The sequence below is a fragment of the Solenopsis invicta genome, chromosome 12 (genome assembly GCF_016802725.1).
Source record: "Solenopsis invicta isolate M01_SB chromosome 12, UNIL_Sinv_3.0, whole genome shotgun sequence".
Classification (NCBI taxonomy): domain Eukaryota; kingdom Metazoa; phylum Arthropoda; class Insecta; order Hymenoptera; family Formicidae; genus Solenopsis; species Solenopsis invicta.
In genome coordinates this window covers 19,924,988-19,945,477 of record NC_052675.1, presented here as the reverse complement: position 1 = coordinate 19,945,477, position 20,490 = coordinate 19,924,988, and the positions used below count along the sequence as shown (strand labels likewise).

At 43.6% G+C, this 20,490-nt stretch overlaps 1 protein-coding gene across 6 annotated transcripts in view; it reads right to left on the bottom strand.

Moving 5' to 3' along the window:
* LOC120359156 overlaps positions 1-20,490 on the bottom strand; it is a 159,712-nt gene that overhangs the window by 55,985 nt on the left and 83,237 nt on the right. For 2 of the 6 annotated variants that reach the window (XR_005575975.1, XM_039455719.1), the window contains exon 2: positions 1,640-3,504. The exons of 3 other annotated variants lie outside the window; for them this stretch is intronic. Coding sequence is in view for 1 of the 3 variants with exons in the window: in XM_039455719.1 (XP_039311653.1) it covers positions 1,640-1,897 (258 nt within the window). In the remaining 2 variants the exon portion in view is untranslated. One more of the 6 variants, XR_005575976.1, reaches the window with a different exon arrangement.

Genomic DNA, 20,490 nt, shown 5'->3' with positions numbered 1-20,490 from the left:
GGAGTTTGATTGGAGCGAAATTAAATCTCATTAGTTTTATTATTAAAAACATTAAAAATTAATGAAGGAGGAGAAAATAAAAAAAAAAGCATACATATCGCGCAGCGTCGGGACAGCGTTTTGCGGCGGATGGTTTCGGGAAGATGGAAGGAGAAACAGTGAATGAAAAGACTAACTCGAAGATTTGTGGAGCCACCGGTTTTCGTCTCGCAGTCGTCTTCGTGGCTGACGTATATGTTATTCGAAGAAGAGGCTTCCTCCCGCAAGGATACGACGACGGAGTGACGGAGGGGCGACGAGGGGGAGGACAGCGGTGTACGCTCGTGGAATACCTAACGACTTTGGAAGCTTTGGGACGGCAAGAGAGGCCCGCCGTAGAGAGGTCCCAAAAGTCGCAGCACGGCGAAAAGAAACCGAGAGGGAGCCGAACGAGACTCGTTGCGCGCATCGCGTTTTTTGCGCTTAACCTCCACCCGTCTCGCCTTTTATTTGGGCCAGACGGGAATTCGGCTAAATGCATTGATTAAACTGCTGACATCGTTCGGGCGGCCCGGTGGCCACCGTGTCTCCGCGGGTCCGAGAGTTGGCCCTTTTTTTGCCCGGCCGACCGTCCTCCCTTTCATTTTTGTCCCGCCACTTTGGACCGCGAATCGTAACTCGTACTTCACGTTCGACAATCGGTGTTCCGTGCGATCGACGACCAGGGATGCTCGGATTCTTGTTGCTCAAGAATTTAGCCAGGTGGAATCTGGCGTTGTTTAACGAATCCTGCGGAACAGAAGCCGATTGCGATGGAATTCTGTTGCAATTATCCCGCTTGTTACATCGAGATAATGGCATACTTGACGATGATTAAATTAAGAGCGATTTCATAGTTGGCAGGAGACAAGCGATGAAGACAAAGTGAAAGGATTGAGGTGTATAATCTAAAATGCAAACATTCAATTAATAGTAGATTACAGTTCGTAAAGATAGGTATTATCTACGTAAAAAAATCTAATGTTTCCCTGATACTCTCTTAACTGGCTGGTTATTCGATTAACGCTCACGTGGGTATGTGCTATCGATTCTATCTTAATAGACGTGCGAAGCGATAGCTGGCGTGTCGTTAATATTCCCGTAATACGGCATAAATATACGGGAGATGTGGAAAAGAACGCGGCTAATACACGGCGCGAGATTAAATAGAGAGGCAATCTTGTCGCGCGTGTGTGTATATCTTGCAACGAAGTGAGAGTGATTGTATAGATATAGTAGAATAGCGCACGCGCGCGCGCAGATAGAATAATTATATAGGCAATATATAAATGTCGAATATAAGTTATAAGCAGAGATTAGTACTCTTTCGATATGCAAAACTTGATCTACATCTTTATCGGTTTAAAACAAAAATTTAATTGGCGAGATTGAACGATTATACGAGGCGAGGTTTTTCCTCTTTGCTTCTTACGGAACTACCCCATCCTTAATCGATCGGGACCTCGCCGTGATACGAAAAACGCGCTACGGGTTCGTGGCGACGACGGTACGAAATGCAGAAAACGAATGCGTCTTTTCGCAGGTTGTTCGATGGACGAGGTATAAGTTTGGCATGCATCGCTCGCTCCTTCGAACAGCAAAGAGCCATCTATGGAATTACCCCGATGATTAATGGTACGGCGCTGGCTCGGGGCACCCTTCCACCTTGTTTTCCAATTCTCTGCCCCTCTGCATGCACCTCTTTCTCCCTTCCCCGCGTGTGTCTGACCGCTTGTGTCTGCCACGGCCTCCGCCAACGTGCTACCAGCCACCATCCTACCGGCCCATCTTGGGCCCAACGGCTCCAGAGGCTTCGGAACTGCTCGCCGTACACGAGCCGGCCGACGAACTGTTCGTCGGTTACCGTGTAAAAAAGCATACAATGTTAAACCTGCATTGCCCGCGCCGACCGTATCTCATTCACCCGTACGCCCGTCTGTCTGTCTGTCTATCTGTCTGTCTCTCTCTTTTCAGCTTGTCTTCTTGATTTAATCTAGATTAAATATTTAGATTACTTTGCGTATTGCATCCGTGAACTTTATTAAGAACCAGCATACCATTTTTGTATACTTAGTTGACGTCTTGCTTGCGGGTAGTTAACGCTCTTTATAAATTTATCGCAGGAAAGCCTGCATCTATTTTTTAAATAATTTTCAATAATGCTGCACGAACAAAAGTACGATGATATAGACAACTTTTACTTTCGTGCTTTATTATTTTTTAAACAATCAAGAATTATTATCTGTATTTTTTTTTTTTTTTGTAAGTCTTGATGTTCATCTGTCTGATTTGATAATTACACACGATAATTTTACATGCGACTTTGAAATCTTGGAAATTACTTTTTAACTTCCACTGAAAAGATTACGAAAGGATTAGAACTTTTGCACCACTTAGAGCAATCGTTTCTATGAAAAATTGTTTTATCTCGGAAATGAAATCGACGACGGTGCGAAAGCATCGGTTCGTCTTTCGCAAAGTTGTAATCGCTAGCCACGAATCAGAAAAAAGGAAAACCGAGACGAAACTATAGGTACCGCAGGTATAGGTACGAAGGACAGAACGGAGGGAGAGGGTACGGCGATATGACCCAGGGCAAAGTCGAGCGGCGTAGTGTAAGAATCGGCCGGCCAAGAAGGAAGAGCGAGATATAGCAAATTCGGGATTGCATGTCGGGGAACAGTAAGACCTCCCAAACAACCCCGACGGGGGCATCTTCCCTGGGAATAGCAGTGATTCCGGGGAAATGTGCAATATCTTCCGTGATCGGGTATTATTACGTCGTGATTACAGGTTTTGATCTAGGCTAGAAGCGTCCAGAGACCTTTCCCTCTCACCACATCACCCCTTCTTTCTCTCTCTCTCTCTCTCTCTCTCTCTCTTTCTCCCCCTTGGCACTCTGTACACCGTCTCGCTGCCGATATTCGTGGCGATGATGCGGCTAGGAACGAGCCGAGAGAACGGCATAGAGTTCAGGAAGGGAGACGTATTGTCCTCGTCGACTGGTCGCCATCGTCGTCGTCACGTCGTCATGCGATTCGTGACGGCCGCCACCGCGAATCGCCGTGGGAAGCCACGTAGCTTCCATTCTGCTTTCTCTTCTCTTCTTTTACCTTCCTCTTTTTCTATTCCAGCGTGTCTTCCTCTCGATTACGGGCAACGGGGTAATGAACGACCTATGCCGCAATGCCGTTGCCCGTTGCTCGTTGCTGTCTGCCGTTTTCATCTCCTTCCCCGCACTAGTCCTGCCACGTGAAAACGGCCGGCGATTTCCTGTCAGTCCGCTACCCATGAGATCCGATCAGATCTAACTGTTTCGAATCGAAACGGCGGCGGCACGATCGAGACATGCTCCAACTAGCGCCGCTTCATAATTGGAGTATGAACCGCACGAGTACTCCTCGTATTCGGCTCGTTGCTTTTCGAAAGGTATCCTTTCAGGACGTGGGATTTGTTCTCCTAATGTTTCAGTACGAAGGTCTTCTTCTAGAAAAACAAGTACAAGTTTCTCGTATTGTAAGAAAACTATTTTTAATTTTAATCTTTTTTTCGTAATAGATATAATTTTGAGATGAAAAGTGAGCGTAAAAGATAGATTTATTTTTAAATAATATACAATTTAGAACAAACAGTTCTATGTATTAATTCTCTTTATTATTTAATCATGTCCAAGGAGAATTAATCGCATCATATGGTATTATCGCGAAAAGTTGATATATAAGTCGCGAGTATGATTCTTAATCGCGACGGCAGGAAGTGCATCCGTAGAAGAGAGTCTACGGTGGACGACGTGGGGAACATTACAGTATAGTATATAGATACAGCTATAGTCATTCTTTAGGTCCGTCGAGGGTCTAATGACAAGTAGCACGCGATCGCGCGTCGCATGTAGGTTCGCACTTTGGGACCCGAGATTGCCGAGGGAGACATTATGAAACCATGAGACAAAGGGTGGAACGGAGTTAAGTAGACGGTATAGCTTGGGGTAAGAGAGAAAGAGAGACGGAAGAAGAGAAGGAGACAGCGAGGAAGAGAGCCGCGGGGCTAGGGGGAGAGGTACATCGGCCCGCATTGCGGAACGATGCGCAACAGCTGCACCTGACACGTCATTTGTGTGGAACGTGTATCAGCACCGGCGATGGCTAATTATTATTCCACGTGCGCGAATGCATGCGCGTTTGCCCGTTCGTTCGTTCGTTCCTTCGTTCCTTCGTTCCTTCGTTCTTAAGTCGTCTTTCATGCGCGAGCCGAACGAGCGAGAGACGAGATCTCATCGGGACGTTATCCGGTAGTTTCCTAGTAACGGATTTATGAGACTATAAGTAAACTGTAGAAATAGATGATCAATGAATCGATTTATTTGGTCGTTTATTGAGGAGCGTTCATAATTGCACCGAAATGCAGAATTAATTCAATTTCAATTTAATTGTAGCAAGATTGTTTAGCGTATACTGAGAAAAAGAGTCTTAAAAATTTATTTGTGAGATATAAGTTTATTTCAATTGTATTTTTTTATTTAAATACGTGAAATAAAACTTTATTTCTAGCGAACAAACTAATTGATAAGAAAATGAGATATTTTTCTCACAAATGTATATTTTTGTAAAATGCGTATTTTGTTAATATATTTGAATTTCTTTACAACCAATAAATATCGAAGAAAACGGAAATGTCACAAGTAACATTGCCTTGTTAACATTTCAACTTTTTTTCAGTTTATGCAGTGTCATGTACTATGTCGTTTAACTTTAAAGACTTTGTGAGAAGGTAATTTTAACGTGTAAATTTAATGCGTTTATCGAGCTAATCTCCCGTTTTCTATTTCCCTAGTAAATGCGAAATTCAGTCGTTATTCGCATTGCTGTGCAGCATTAAATCTACACTGTGTCACGAGGTGCGCACTTCATGTATGTTAAGTTATATCACGATTACGCGTCCCCTCATTTACCTCCCGTGTTTCCTTCAAGCTGCACACGCTGCTGCAATAAATGTCACTTCCGTCGCAACTATGCTTCTGACGAGAAAGCTTAAGGCGACAGGCGCCCATAAATATAAACGAATCGTGTCATTTTTATTCATCGAGGGTATATCTTCTCATCAATATTATCAATTATAACGATAGATGCTGTTTCACGAAAACAAGATACGCGAGACGCAAAGTTTTACACGTTTAAACGTAATCACCTAAGCTTTAAAATCGCGTATTTGCAATGGACGCTTTAGATTCCCTTTTAGTCTGCTCCGGCAGCGTTCAGTGTCTTTGAAAGAATTTTCCGGAATTCGTTGTACAGCCTGGGGATAGTAATAGAGTTATTTCGAATTTCTGTCGGCCAATCTGTTAACGCAATAGGCACATGACGCCTATTGTACGTCGAGGGACGTCGAATCACCCCTAGGCATGAAATTAAACCGTCACCTACCTACGCGTCCCGCACGATCGCGGCATTCGAGGTCTTCGGATGAAATTGTCCGTCTAATTTTATCACGGCGGGCTTTAAAATGATGGAAGGTCTCTCCGGGATAAGCTTGGGCACGTGGGGCCAAGGGGAGCCCGAGGTTGGCTTTAATAAAGAAGCCCGACGCGGCTGGTTCGCGACAGGACTGCTGTCTGCATGGTGCGCGCGTCAACCGTACGCGCGCGAGGAAATACGTAAATCCTCGAAATCCTCCCGGGGACCGCGAAACGAGTTTCAGGAACGATATTTGACTCGATAACCTGTGCCATCCTTTCGCGCGTTTACGCGGATCTTCGCGGAGTTCGTTCAAACGCAATATGAAGAAATGTTTAGAAATTAACGTCGTCAATGAAAAATTTAGCAGTCGATTTAGAAAAAAAGTATTGTATTAATTAATCCCTTGAATAATAATACCTTTCAAACTGTACAAAAGTGGATGATAATCAAGTTCTTATTTATTTATAAGAAGAATAAAACGTGTTTGTTGATTATAAGTGGATTCTTCACTGTAACAACTGCAAGTATGAGTTGTACCTGAAGACATTAATTTAGAGTCTCCAGGTAGAAATTTCATATCTTTATCTTCGCCTCGATTTTCGCTGCGAGTTCTTATCTACGATAAGCGTCCATAATAATGGACTTTTATGTAACAAGGTACTTTCTTTAAATATCAAACGCTGAACTTTAAACGTTATGCTAAACTTCGATAACGAGCGCATTTTAATGTCTGTCTTTGAAGCGCTTTCGAAGAGATAACTGTAAAGTATCGCTCCCATTTCATTCTTCGACAAGCATCGTATTTTAATTCGATGTTGTAGAACGCATCGCATTACATTGCGATCTATCGATATGCGTAAAATAGTAGAAGAGAGTATTATTCAAGAAACAGTCTGAATTTTTATCAGCCATGTTACTGGAGAGGGGAAAATCACTCTAAATAAATTCTTTTGTAAAACGTAATAAATAATTTATTATTGTCGAAAAATAATTCCGGAATTAGACAAGTATTTCACAATTGAAAAAAAAAACTTAAAATTTCCTAACTTGATACATACATGAAGATCTAGCATAGTCATCTATCCATCAGTGCATACGATCAAAGATCAATCGAGCAGATTGAAAGTGATCACGCTTTTCCGTGATCAATGGTTCAACATATTTTCGTTCGTTACTGAAACGAAGCCGCGGCGGGATGTTGAAGACACGGTTACGTTATCGCGCGAGGGAAGTTCTTTGATCTTGTCGCGTCGATTTCTGAAAATTTGCGCCTTATCAGCGGGCACGTTCTCGGGTAACCCGCGGAAGCCATTTGCCAGGCACGATGGGTAATTAGCGTGCGAAACGCTGATCCGCCGCGATAGCGTGCGCGGCCTTCCTCTTACGCAAGAGCCCGTCGTGCGCGCAAAGGAAAAAAAAAGCTATCGACCATCCACCTTTATCTGCCGGTCGTATCGCGACCTGACCAGCGATCTCCGTTGTTGCGTAGGTAGGCAAGTAGGGTGGGTAGTGGCACGCAGAGCGAACTGGAGTCGATTATCAAGATGCCACGTTATATGGCCACGAATGCGGCGTGTGGTTGCGTTTTCCCGCGAAATGTCACGCGGAAGCAGGAGCGATCGCGAAGATGCCGTCGGCGACGTCGACGTGTCTGATCTACGAGGTATTAATAACGATTTCTTCTGCGAATTTATTATCATTTTCTAGCTCGTTTATTTCTCCTTTCCAATGTGTATTTCGTACGAGAAATATACTTTCAGATACATTATCATATTTCGGCATCTGTATTTTCATGAATCGCATGATAAGCGTGCCTATTGCTTTTTTATGATATATACAACCGGAATATATAATTCTTTTTGAAACGCATAACTGCCTGAAATGCGTGCCTGAAAAATGCGACGTATTTGGATATTACGGAAACTGAAATGAGAGAGAGAGAGAGAGGAACGTTTGTAGGCATTGTCGGAAACGATTATTATCTGTGCTCGTAAGCGTAATTTCCGCTTTAACGTCACACGCGTTGCTTTTAAGGTCTAACGGTCATTATCCTAGCAATGCGGATCTTATCAAACATGCAAATCGAATCATAAACGGCTCTGCCTCGAAAGCAGAGTTCACTAGCACGATTGCATTGAATCTAAACCAAAGTATTGGTTTTCCGTTTGTAATATATGAGAGGTCATTTCAAGACCTGCGTATTCTGTCAGCCATTTTTTAATTCAACCAAAAAATAATTTATTAACATTGTGAGGATTAATTTTAACATAGATAAACAAATTTTATGTATTTATATATAGAAAAAAGTGATCTAGGGAAATTAGTAATTGAAATTAGGTCAGGCTAATGAGAGTCAGCGCGGGTAAAAGTGCGCAATCACGAGTAATGATATACAAATTATTTATTTATCTCTAAATTACAAAACGGACGTTTTGACTCACTTTCGAGTCATCTTTGACGTATCGATATAAATAATAAAAGTCGACAAATCTAGCCGTTATCAGTCACCAAAAACGGGAAGCAGTGGAGTCGATTTGCCAACGGTATGCCAAATCCGTAGTGGCGTCTTTGCGGTGTCGCAACTATATACATGACGAAAAAAATGTTACATTAATCTATAAGATTTATTTTATGGGACTCAGAATTATCGTTCTAATCCTCAAGGTAAAAAAAAGGGTAGCGTGTAGTTGTTTAGCTGTGAAAAGTCGCAACGTTGTAAAATGCCATAAAAAGAGTCGGGCAGCTACACATCACGGCACGTTGATACGTGACGAATAAAAACATAAATTGTGATCACGGCCATGAGCGAGGGTAAAACGTGTTTTTGTCGTTATGACTATAATTTGCCGGAATTCCAATTGTAACGGTAAAACCGCGACTTTAAGCCGTCGTTGATTGCACGCCGCGATCGTGCAATTCGCGATCGACGGGGGCGCACGCGAGGCACGCGTTTCATATGACTTTCGTCTCGCAGCCCGGGGAAAAGAGCAAGCGGGAAGACACGAATGGCGCTAATAAAGCAGTCGGATAATCCGCGAGCGGCCCGGTGTTTCGGGCGAAACAGCCCCATGGGTGATAGCACGGCTGCGCTCCGCGCCCCATGACTGTGCGACGTGATTAAAACTAGCGTTGAATCGACGGTGCCGAAGCCACGGGGGGCTGATTGTCAGGGGGCGAGAGGAACCGCCCTTACCACTCTGTGCTTAGGCTAATTTACTGAGATGTCGTCATGCCATCGGATCTTCATTGCGGCGCTTTCGCTCACGCTCCATCGTCCCTTTAAAAGTTTAACGAATCTATTTTGCTGGTAATTCGATCATTATCGTTTGCATTTAGAAATATGAAAGACGACATGGGACAGGTGCTTTATTTTTGATCTCGGAAAACATCTTTTTATAATTTTTTTTTTTCTTTGTATCTGTGAACAAAATTTTCAATTCTTTACTTCGCGCTTAGCAGCTTAGGCTTATCTTAAAATCTGATGGTGAATTTCCACAGTTGCTCAACGTGTTTATCTTTCCTGAAGAGGTCTGCCAAGCGATAAAACCGTATGGTAAAACGTACGACGCATTTTTCTGACAATAGTATGCCAAGGTACGTTCTACTTTGACAATGTTGACACCGCGTTGCGTCGTAGATCGCGATAAAGACAACGCTACGATGGAAAAGTTTCCATGTTGGCGAACTTGGCATATCGAGGACGATGAGTAAGATGATTGGTTGACTCGGACAGGTACAAATCGCCGGTAAAAGAGTTCTTATTTTTTTAGTATCTGCTGTCACTTGAGCGATAACCACTTATCACTAACGCGTGACCTTTCGAAAAATTGACGGTTCTTTACATCTGTACGTGCGAGCGCGATGATTCTAATAGATGATAGTGTACAGCTTGTGAATATGAATAATTGGTAATTGGGAAAACAAGTCATTTTTTTGTTGGAAAAATGTTTTTTTTTTGCATGTATTCTATGCTATTCTTCGATAAAAATACCGTATACGATATGTAATAGCCGACAGCACTAACTTTCTCGTTAAAATTTTCCATATAAATGTGGAAGAGTTTGTACTAAAGAAGGCGAAGTATTCAGAGGAAACTCTAAGTTACCGCATTGAAACTAGAAATTACGTAGACATAAATGGAGCGCGTAATCGCGACGAGCGATCAGCTGTTACACCGCAATAGAAGCTCTTTCGCATAAAATGTCTCAATTGAATAATATCGTGGCGCATAAAAATGCGAGCAGAAAAATACAACGGGGAATAATTATCCGCTCAATTACGAGGCGCACCGCGAATAGTCCGTCGTACTTAAGCGACCCTAACGATTCGCGAAACAATCGTGGCTCGCGTTATCAAGAAACATTTTTCCCCCTCTTACCCTTTCTCCCTTCCCCTTCTTCGTCAAAACGTAAATCCAAGGCGAGCTTACGACCGACGCGCGTTACGAAATATTTTTTATCGGGGCACGCACAGCGGCCGTTATCGCCGGGTATTGCCTACTCAGCCGCGACCTATATGCATTTGCAATTTTTCCCTCTCGCGATTGGACACGGCAGGGGTGGTTGGAAAAATCCAGGTGCGTGGCGTGATTGGACGATACGCACTGCGAAACGAGCGCGCGCGCGCGCGGTTATACGCAGTGCGAACGACATTTGTCGCAACGTTCCCCGCGGGGCAAATTTTATTCCGCGCGCGACGTGGCCCGTTATCGCGGATATTACTTTCCCCGCATATTTTTCGTTATAAGCGCTAATTGCACGCAGCGCGCCGGAGGCCTGCCGAAGGATTTACGACGATTCCCGGCTATCGCGGCTGTATACCGCCTTTCCTTTCATCTAAACAAGTGCGTACTTATTCTGTCTTCAGACGTTTCCGGCCTGGAAAATTATTCCGCGCGATAACGCGCGAGGGAAAGGCCGCCGACGTCGCAGGCCCCGTTTTTCTTTCGTTTCGCGTTTACGATTATATATACTTTCTGCTTGATTTTCAAGTCATCTGAAGTTCTCTGAGCAATCGATGTCGAGATAAGGCAACGGCAACGATCGGAGACGCTGTTCAATTCCAAAAGAATTTAAGTCGGACGTACAAATAATGTTAATTAATTTTTTTGTTTCATGTTATAAAATGCTTTTATCAACCTTAACATCAACCTTTGCATCTTATTTTCGATTTTTGAAATAATAAGGAGATCAGCCGTAATACGTGTAACGCAACGCCGTATGACACGTGTCACAATCGGATTCAGCTCAGATTCCAAGCAGCCGCGATTCGCTAGTCGCGCGCTCTCTTCCCACGTAGATTTCTCCCGCGTTTCCTCAAAACCGCCATCGCGTGGGTGGCAATGACACGCAATAATAACGCCCGGTAGCGCATCGCGTGCGACAGTGAGCGAATCGCGGGGAATCGGGCGGCGTGCTGGCGGGCCCCTCGCGCCTCGCGCGCACGGCCCCCGGTCTCCTTGACAAGCGGGTGTTTAATTGGCGTTGAAACCAACGGTGTGACGGGAACACACCGTGTGTGCCGGTGGCGTCGCCCGAATGCCCGAATGCCTGAATCCTGCCGCGGCTATACGCAGGCGGATCCGCCATCGCTGGTGCGTTACCACGGCGAAACCCGGTAATTACCCGCGGCACGCAACTTCGTACGTACGTATACGTGTGCGTGACGTCGTGTGGGTGTACGACCTACGTGCGCACTACGTAGTGCACGGATGCCTCGCCGTCCCTCGACTCCCGCGTCGCCATCGTCGTTGCCGCCGCCGTCGTCGTCGTCGTCGTCGTCGTCGTCGTCGTCGTCGTCGTCGTCGTCGTCGTCGTCGTCGTCGTCGTCGTCGTCGTCGTCGTCGCTGTTGTTATTGTTGTTATTGTTGTTGGCGATGGCGGTACGTACCCGCGATGATTTCCGCTCACACTCGTTCGCGATGGCGAGCGACTTTCTCAGCGTTAGATAGGTGTCACAGCGGTATGTGGGGCTCGCACCGGATACGCACCGCCACGCCGATTTGTGCCGATTGGTTCCGGAGCGGTTGGAGGATTTAAAAGTCACGCCGCGATCGCGATTGTTAATTTTCTTTCACATGCAAAAAGAAGAGTAATCTTAGATACGAGCGGATTACTTCTCGAAGAGGGGGCAACTAAAAAGAACACATATGTAATTGAATTTTTCTTCAAACTCGTTGAAGTTGGCTTGAAGTTTAAGATATAAGAGCAATTAATGTTATTAATTCAACAATGAAGGCTTTTTAAGCGCGCAATAGGATACCCATAAAGCGGTTATTTTAAGCATTTATGAAATGTTTTGTTAAAGATTGTATCAATGTTAATCACATTCCACGTTAGCGGAATCCGAGTTCCATTAAAAAAAAAAATTAAAGACACACGACCAAACGCACACGCGTGGTTCGCAATTGCGTGTCAACGTGTAGAATCACGACGGTAAAAGTACATTATTATTGCACGTACATTATTTACGTAATGTTATTTCAATTCCCACGTCACCGCGGCGGAAATTAAAATTCCATCGCGCGGCATCGACAAACATCGCACCCGGTTATCATCCGATACCGAGATACACTGCCGACAATAATAATTATCGAGATCGCGACGATAGCGCGAGAAGAATAACCGGCGTAATTATTGAGATAGGTCATCTCTTCTATTGATTTAAGTCCTTCTATCGTTCGGATCCTCTCCTTGTTCATCGGACGCGGCAATTAGTTTGAGAGAAGAAAAGATCTGTATGAGAAAAATGGTGGAGTTAATTTTCGATCGCGGCGCGAATTATCTCACGTAACATCTGTAGGCTTTAACGAAGGCGAATTTGCAATGGCGAAGTGTACATCTTCGGAGTGGCGTTCGCCATTGCGCGCGTCGTACGACAGGAAACGCGATAATTACTCTTGCTGCCTCTGTATTCGCGCTGACGTGCAATTATGAGCGCGCTCACACACACACAGACACACGTGCAACGCGTATGTACGATTCCTCGCGCGACATGCGATAAGTAGTATCGACGAACGTTCGGTTTTTTTTTTTCTTTTCTTTTCCGAACGCATCGCGCTACGGGAAAGAAATCGATTTCTTCTTACGATCCGCACGACCCGCTAAACAAACGCCATTGCGTGGTGTGAAGACTATTAGATAATCCACCATTTTGAAATGGTGCGACAGGAAGCCCGATAATCACCGACGGTGTGCACGCTCGATGGAGCACCGTGCTTGTATGCGAACGCCTACGTCGTCGGTGGCCATGGCGTCTGTTCCGCGGCGTTATTTCAATATTACACACCGCTGGCAACAAAATAAATCGCGAAAATCGAGGTAATTTTGTATAATTCTGCATAATAATCATTGATCGTCGACGAATTCGCTACAAATTAATTCCGCATTTATTTGGTAGGATGAAGGAAAAAGGGGAAAAAAGAGAGAGAGGAAAATGATAAATCCGCTCGTTCGTCATTCGTTTCCCGTTGAAAAATCGTCGAAAACCGTCGGCGCGCGCGGTGCGCGAAATTTTATCGATCATCAAACGCGATAATGTTATGCCGCATAATAAGCGTAAACAACAATTAACCCGTCGTATCGCGATGCGAGCGCGGGGCCAATTAATTAATCATCGTCGGCTGTCTAAATGCCGCGAATTCAAATCACCTCGTAATTGGTCATAAATCCTTATGATACTTCTTCGCCATTCGTTATTCAGCGAGTGCGGGCCCATCGTTTTCACAGTCCTTTATACGTACGCGCTTACGTATTCGGCGCATAAATTTTTTTATGTCGCGACGCGGGTCCCGTCTAGCTATGCTATTTTATCGCTACGAAAACGCGCTCGTTACGCGCGCGATCCCCCAAGTTATATACTTACCCCGGCGATTTAATTGAACGAGTGTGCTAATCGTGGGATTCTCTCGCAGAGTTCTATAACGCGTGCCGCGATATACGAATTTCTCGCTAATTATTCGACAGTCAACGGCCAATTATCATAAATCTTATTGACACCTGCTCGAACGGATTCGCGATAATGTAAAACCGCAGTGCGAGTTGCAGAAGAAAAAGGATTACTTTTGTCGCGAGATGCGAGAACGATCGCATTGTATTCTAATGACTTTCTATATTTGGCAGGAGATACACCTTATTGCCACGTGCGCGAGATCATATCATGAGAAATATTGCTATTAATAGACGTTGGATCTGAGACTCCAAGTCTAAATGTAAGAAATATATCTCGATCGTCGCTGTGTCACTATTTTCTGGGCAAATTTTTTCAATCGGCTCATACATTTTATTATAACATCCGCTATTAAAAATAAAACGTGTAAAGCTTTAGACTAATCTGATAAGAAACTAACGTTACTAAACGTCTTTGTTGAGAATGTGCGATGTGCCCTTATGATGATATTTTAAATACGAAGATTCTCAGGAAAATCTTTTTATTATTGGATTTTAACAATCTCTTCGTGCGCGTCGAATCTCGATGTCGTGGCAACCGATCGCTTTTGTCCTTGCCGTCGGCAATTGAACTCGACGATTTTATGGATTCGGCCGAATTATTTAACGTCGCACTTAACATCGGTCGGTTGCGACTGTTGTACACGAGCGGGCGGTAGATCTATAGAAAGAAGATAAACTCACGGATTTCCTCATATTTTTTCGTATTCGATTCGACATATGCGCCGCGAATTGGCGTACACGAGAGTTCACCGTTTGACTAGAAGATTTTTACCGTCGGCAGTTGTGTTAAAGTAGTAGTTAGTTGTGATATCTGCGTTTTATCTATTTATGAATTCCTCACTGAAAATCTTTATGTGGAAATAATGCGACACCGAGATGGTTAAAGGGTCGAAGCAGGATTATTGTCAAAAAGTTGAACGTTATGGTGCAATCTTCTAAACTTGCAAATAGGATGCACTTAGAACTGATAATAATTAATTATTGACAATTTACTACGAATATTTGTTGTTACATGTTGAAAGAAAAGTGTTTGGAATTTGTAATTATAATTGAATGATTGCAAAATTATTATGATTAACACTTCTGTTTTTATAGTCATTATGCAGCTTTTAATATTAGCAAAAATAATTTTATGTTTATAGTTATATCAACCATGAAGAAATTTTACTATAAATTATGATAATTTCAAATATTAACGTAGTCAAAATATTAAGCTACAGATGGTAAAGGTAAAATATTTTTATATAGCTGATGCAATCACATTTATAGTAAATGTAATTATTTTTTAAACAGTTGCTTACAATTTACATAATTATAATGCCTAGTAGCTATAATTTGCATCGTTAAAGTAACTGTAAATATGTAGGTAGCACTGAAAATGACTGTAAATTACAGTTAAAATGTGGTAATTGCAATCACTTTTTTCTCTTATTGTATGTTTCGTTTTTTTTCTTTTATTGATACAGTATAATCTAATTGATATTAAAGATTTTTGATTTAATTAGTGATATCTTTGATACACAACGATAGGTTTACTAAAATACTTTCTCGCTATTTAGGACAGTTGAAGTGTTAATTAGGAAAATAACGATTTTGTATCTTTGGCAATGCAATGATATCCGTCGCCTTTTGATTATTATATCGCTTGCATTCCATTCGGCAATCATACATCGTGTCTATTATTGCACCATAAATTATAATTAGCGTAACGTCAACGCAATGCATTTAACTAATAAATTCATTGTCCATTGTGTGCAAATTAATGTATGATAATTTAGTAGATTTTGCTACTAGCTAGAATTAGATCAATCGGGAAGGGGGAGATGATGTTTGACGGAACGACGGATTGAAAAAGTGAACGAGAGTTACGCTCATATCGGAATTGCTAAATCCCTTATGACTATTAACACGAATGCAGATATAAGAGTATCAGATATTCTGATCTATTAATTATTCCTATATTATAAACTCCATATCGCACCTGATAAATTAATTATTATAACGTACATTTCTATTCCTGCATAATTATTTGCCGAGAATCAGCATATTGTACTGTATATATCTATTTTAAGAGCTCCTCCATAAACATAATGCACACAAATATGAGTCATATTTTATTTATTCGTTTTTAGAATTCATTCAGCTCGCAAGAAATGTGGTCACTTTGGTAATAAATATTATGAGCACGTCCAAATATTTTACACGATTGCATAATGTTCTTGTTGAGGATATTTTTGTGCAAGGAATATTTTGCATTCTCTCGCAATTAATTTTATGCTGCGGTTGGATTAAATATCTCGATAAAAATTGCATCGTTTCTCGTTTTTATTTTAACGCTTTGCACGCTCTTTCATTACGAAATTGCAATTTAGAATGAAAAAAGAAAGGAGTTAGGAGCAGAAGTGAAATTTCGCAAATTATCGAGACGCGATAATTCGCCACGGTCCACCGGTAACTACAGCCCGTTCGCCAGTTATCCGGCGAAATCTCGCGATAGGTCTTCGGGGTCTATTAATTACCTTTACTTACGGGGCCGCTACCGCCGCACGTTGCAGTCGCCGAACGGGAGAGGGGTGGGAGGCTGTCGGCATGGGGGTAAAAGGCACTTAGAGTAAGAGTGTATAAAGCAGGCGCACCCTCTGCTGCAAGCGAGCGACCGAGCGACAGACGGGTGGCCCCTCTCTGTCGGGTAGAGTGGGGAATATTTAAAAAGTAATATCAATTACATTTGCATATTCACCACCCACCCATGACCCGCCACCGTCCGCCCCGTTCACCTCGCTGCCCTTCGCCGAGTCCCACCCCTTATAACACAGGGGCTGTATGTTTTGCCTCTGCCATATATACGTTGGTTGAGAAGGATCGCGTTGACTCGAAACACTCGATAAACAATTATAACGCGTTAATAAAAAGTTTTTTTAACCTAAAGATATTAAAGAAAAAAGAAACATTCTTTCTTTAGTCGTGAGAAATATGTGAGATATTACGGTACTGTCTCGTCGACTGAAAAAATTAAGTTAGCAACGACTAATAATAAGTATTGTTGTTTCCGTTTTTTATTCATTTATTCTCCGTCTTTCTCTTTCGTGTTTATGACATTCTCGGTTGCGTTGTGACATTTGACCGTCATGTTCGCAGACGTTAAACGTCAAGTTCATTTTTACTATTATGCAAAAATAATAAGAGTGGCTTCTTTATTCGATAGGAGACAAGCATCGACGGGTGGTCTCATCGCATCTATTGTTATCGAAGTCGATTTCGTCGCAGGTTAAGCGGTTCGTAGTGAATCCCCGTCTTGAGAGTCTCGAGGAACGTTATATTTTTATGGAAACGAGGAATATTAAAGTGGGCGGTGGACATCGCCACCCATTTACTCCATGCGATTTCGCAAGCTCGCCAGATAGAAAGAGAGAGCAAAAAAAGAAAGAAGGAATGAGGGGAGGGAGGGGGGAGAGAGAGAGAGAGAGAAGAGAGAAGCAACAGGGAGGATGGCGGTACCGTGCTCACAGTTGTATCGGTGTAAATCTTTGTTTGCAGGAATTTACGTAAGGGCAAAGCGAGTCCCGGCAACGAGGCGCCGCAATACGATAATGCGATAACGTTTCCCGTCCCGCGCCCGCGGCTCTGCCCCCTCCTCCCAACCCTTGCTTTCGGCTTCCACAACCTTCCTGCCCCCTTTTCAGCAGGGATTTCGCCATTGTGCTTGGTGCCGATTGTTACTTGGCGCGGGCGTTAACATAACAATACGCAAATGCGCGGCCGCACTCCTCGGTTTTCTTATTCCTCCGCGCATTTGCCCCGTCTTTATCCCTCCTCCCTCTTTTTTTTTTTCTACGCTCCTTTTTTTCTTCTTACTTTTCATCGCGGCACTTTCGTACCGCGACGAATTTCGCGCCGGCGACTCTACGACTCGTCGGCCTCAAACGGTTTCCGTAGCGTGTGTGTGTGCGTGTGTGTGTGAGAGAGAATAACGAGTAATCGGGAGAGCTGTTACTTTTACTTTTCGCGATTTCATTCGTGGGATTAACATTCCGCGTGCATAATGGTCTGTTTACACGAGTACCGCGCGAATCCGCAGGATCGTAAACGCAAACCAGGAGAGAGAGAAAAATCAATGGGCTCGGAGTTACATATAAAATGGACAAGACTCGTAATATACGCTTGTTACGTTCTAAATGTGGAAAAGAGATACGGCTGAAAGAAACAGAACTCGTATTTATGTTTTAAAATGTGAAACGGAAGTTGGACGCGGAATTGAAATTGGGAGGGGTGATCTTCATCGCGATCGAAGTAATCGCGAACGTGTATCGGGAATCTAACGCGCTCGCTCGCAAGGACAAACGAAAGAGGGAATGCGGCGAACCGCGGTAAATTTGACTGGAAACGTAGTTATCGTTGCCGCACTCTGCCGTGATTATTTTCATTACGGTATACAACGCGGCCGATCGCTATCTACGGCTTCCCACTGTACGGCGGGGCTTAGATTTCATGTTTTTTTCTTAATGATTTGAGCAATTAGCCACGCTGAATGCCCTGACTTCTCGTTCCAGTTCGCTCCCTCGTCTCCTCCCTCTTCCTTTTGCTAGGCCGGGAATTCGCCGTGAGTCCTCTGCCGAGGACGAGAACACGCGGGAAAAATGATGGCGTCGGCTCGGCTTGTTATCGCGTCGAACGACGCGCGTTATTATCTGCCGAGCGAGTAATTAGAGGAGAACCTGCTCGCGTACGGGATGTACTGCGCGCCGTGGAAATTGGTGGCACTGCCGATTACAAGTAATGGTGATATTACGCGAATAATTAGCGGCGTCGGTCGCACAACAAGTAGCCACGGAGCGCGTAACGTTACGTCGACCGACGTGAGATACCAGAGCCCACGATTATCGACGTCCTCTCTCTCTCTCTCTCTCTTCCTCTCTCTCGAGCATAGACGATAAAAGTAACAATAATAGGGTAATAATATTCTCACGTGGCTGGCGTCCCGACGGGAGAAATTACGCGAATAATTAGCGGTGCCGCGCGCGCGGCGTCGCCGGTTGCAAACAGCCGGCCCGAATGACGCTCGGGAGCCCGCCTGCAGGCTCAGGTGGCTCCGCTCTCTCGGAGTTTCCATTGTACAACGTACAAGGGTGCATACATTACTTTTGTCGGGCCTCCCTGTACCCTCCTCGCGGCACCCACACTGCGAGTCGCGGCAGGTGTTGTTTGCCGTATACACCCTGTGGTACCCTGGGCCGGGTCCTCGTCGCGCGCTCACGCTATCCTTGAATTTATCGCCCGTGAAAACTCGTTTTCCGCGTGCAACGTGACGCCGATTACCGCCGAGGCCGTAATCGAGAGTCTCGCGAACGCCGCGTTCGCGTCGCGTCGGCCAATTGTAAGTAGAGCTCGTACTCGGTGTTGATAGCAATGCAGCGGTATTTTTAAGTCGTTACACACACTCTTGGTACATTGTAAGAAACGAATCTAAAAATTTCCTTATTGTAGATACTTCTTAGAATAACTTTTTATAGAAAATCACAAATTATTTTATTTGATAATAATTTTATAGTTACATCGATTACATTTGTATCATAAAATATTTATTGTTTTTAGAGACATAAATGAGATTTATAGAACCTACTTTAATACTTTCATATTTTTCTGAAAATTATCGAGGCTTCTCGGTGTCTAAAATTTTTTTTATTTATTCTCTAATTTTCTTCTAATCTCCATTACATTAATCTTGTTAGATTAAACGAAATAAAGTGAAAATGGAGTTGATTGATCGATTTGAGCGCATGTAACAAGCGCGACAGACGGCGCGCCGACGGCAGTCGACGAAACGTTGAAGTAACGATAAAACACGGCGGTATCTTATAGGCACCGCCATAGAAACAGTTTGCGACGTCCGTGTGTATCGTCGTATTACGAACTCGCCGTTTTATTTAGATTTGATTCCAGTAAAAAAAAACTGCGCCGCGTACGTGACGGCACGTACATAAAAACGTTACCGAGTCCGCCTCCGACGTTCCTCCGCCTTCTTGTGCTATCGTTCGTACGTTTCGCGATAGGACGGTTTCGCGGCTATTATTTTACAGCGGACGCCATAGAGCTTGATGTCGAGAAAATGAGAGCGATTGTTTACGATCAAAGGCGCGAGCGGATGAAAGCGGCGTATATAAATCTAAACGTCTGCGAAGTTACGAGTTTTCTGATTTTGAAATAAACTTTACAGTCGTACAATAATGCGATTTAGTAACAATTTTGCGACAACATCAATCTTTACCCGTTAAATCTGATGCGACATTAGAATGACAGAACGTGGGGAATAAAAGTATTTGAATTTAAAATTAAGTTGTTGACAGCTCTGCGGCGTTTAATATGTAACCGCATAAGCTGAATTAGCGATATACGTGTAACATTAACGAGAGTAAGATAATTTATCTACGCACAACTATGTTTTCTCCTCGTTTCCTTCATATTGCGCCGCTAAATCAAAACGTTGCACGCGAAATGATTAAGAAATCTTCATACCTCAGAGAAATTTGCCAGCAATGGCATTCATAATGGAGAAAGCATAAAACAAACGCACGCGATACATCTTTGAACGTCAAGGTTGCGTATGAGGGTACTGTTCGTTCGTGTTTACGGAAAGTAAGTCGACGATGGAATTAATTACAACGATTGAGTGATATTCACCGAAAAATCTATTCGATTGCTTTGATTTCTCTGCTTTGACCTCGCCTTTCGAATGACGGATGAGAGTCAAGTGCATATCGCTTGGCACTTGTTTGCATTTATCGTAAATAAATTATTGAGAGAAAAAATGAAATGACTAGGACGAAGGAAGTGGAAAGGGAAGGACAGGCACCAGAAGATAAGAAAAGAGGAGGCGAATGGAAGGAGAAAGAGAGAAGTGAGGCCTAATATGGCCGCCACGTCCTCTACATTCCGTTCGTAGACGGTGAGGCGAGTACCCGAGCGAGTGAGCGATCAGGCGCGGTACCAAAGGCGAGCTTTCTCAATGCCAGTCATCTCCCGGAATGCGCCGGTGTACACGCGTATCTTGTAGTTTATATTCTCGCATCGCG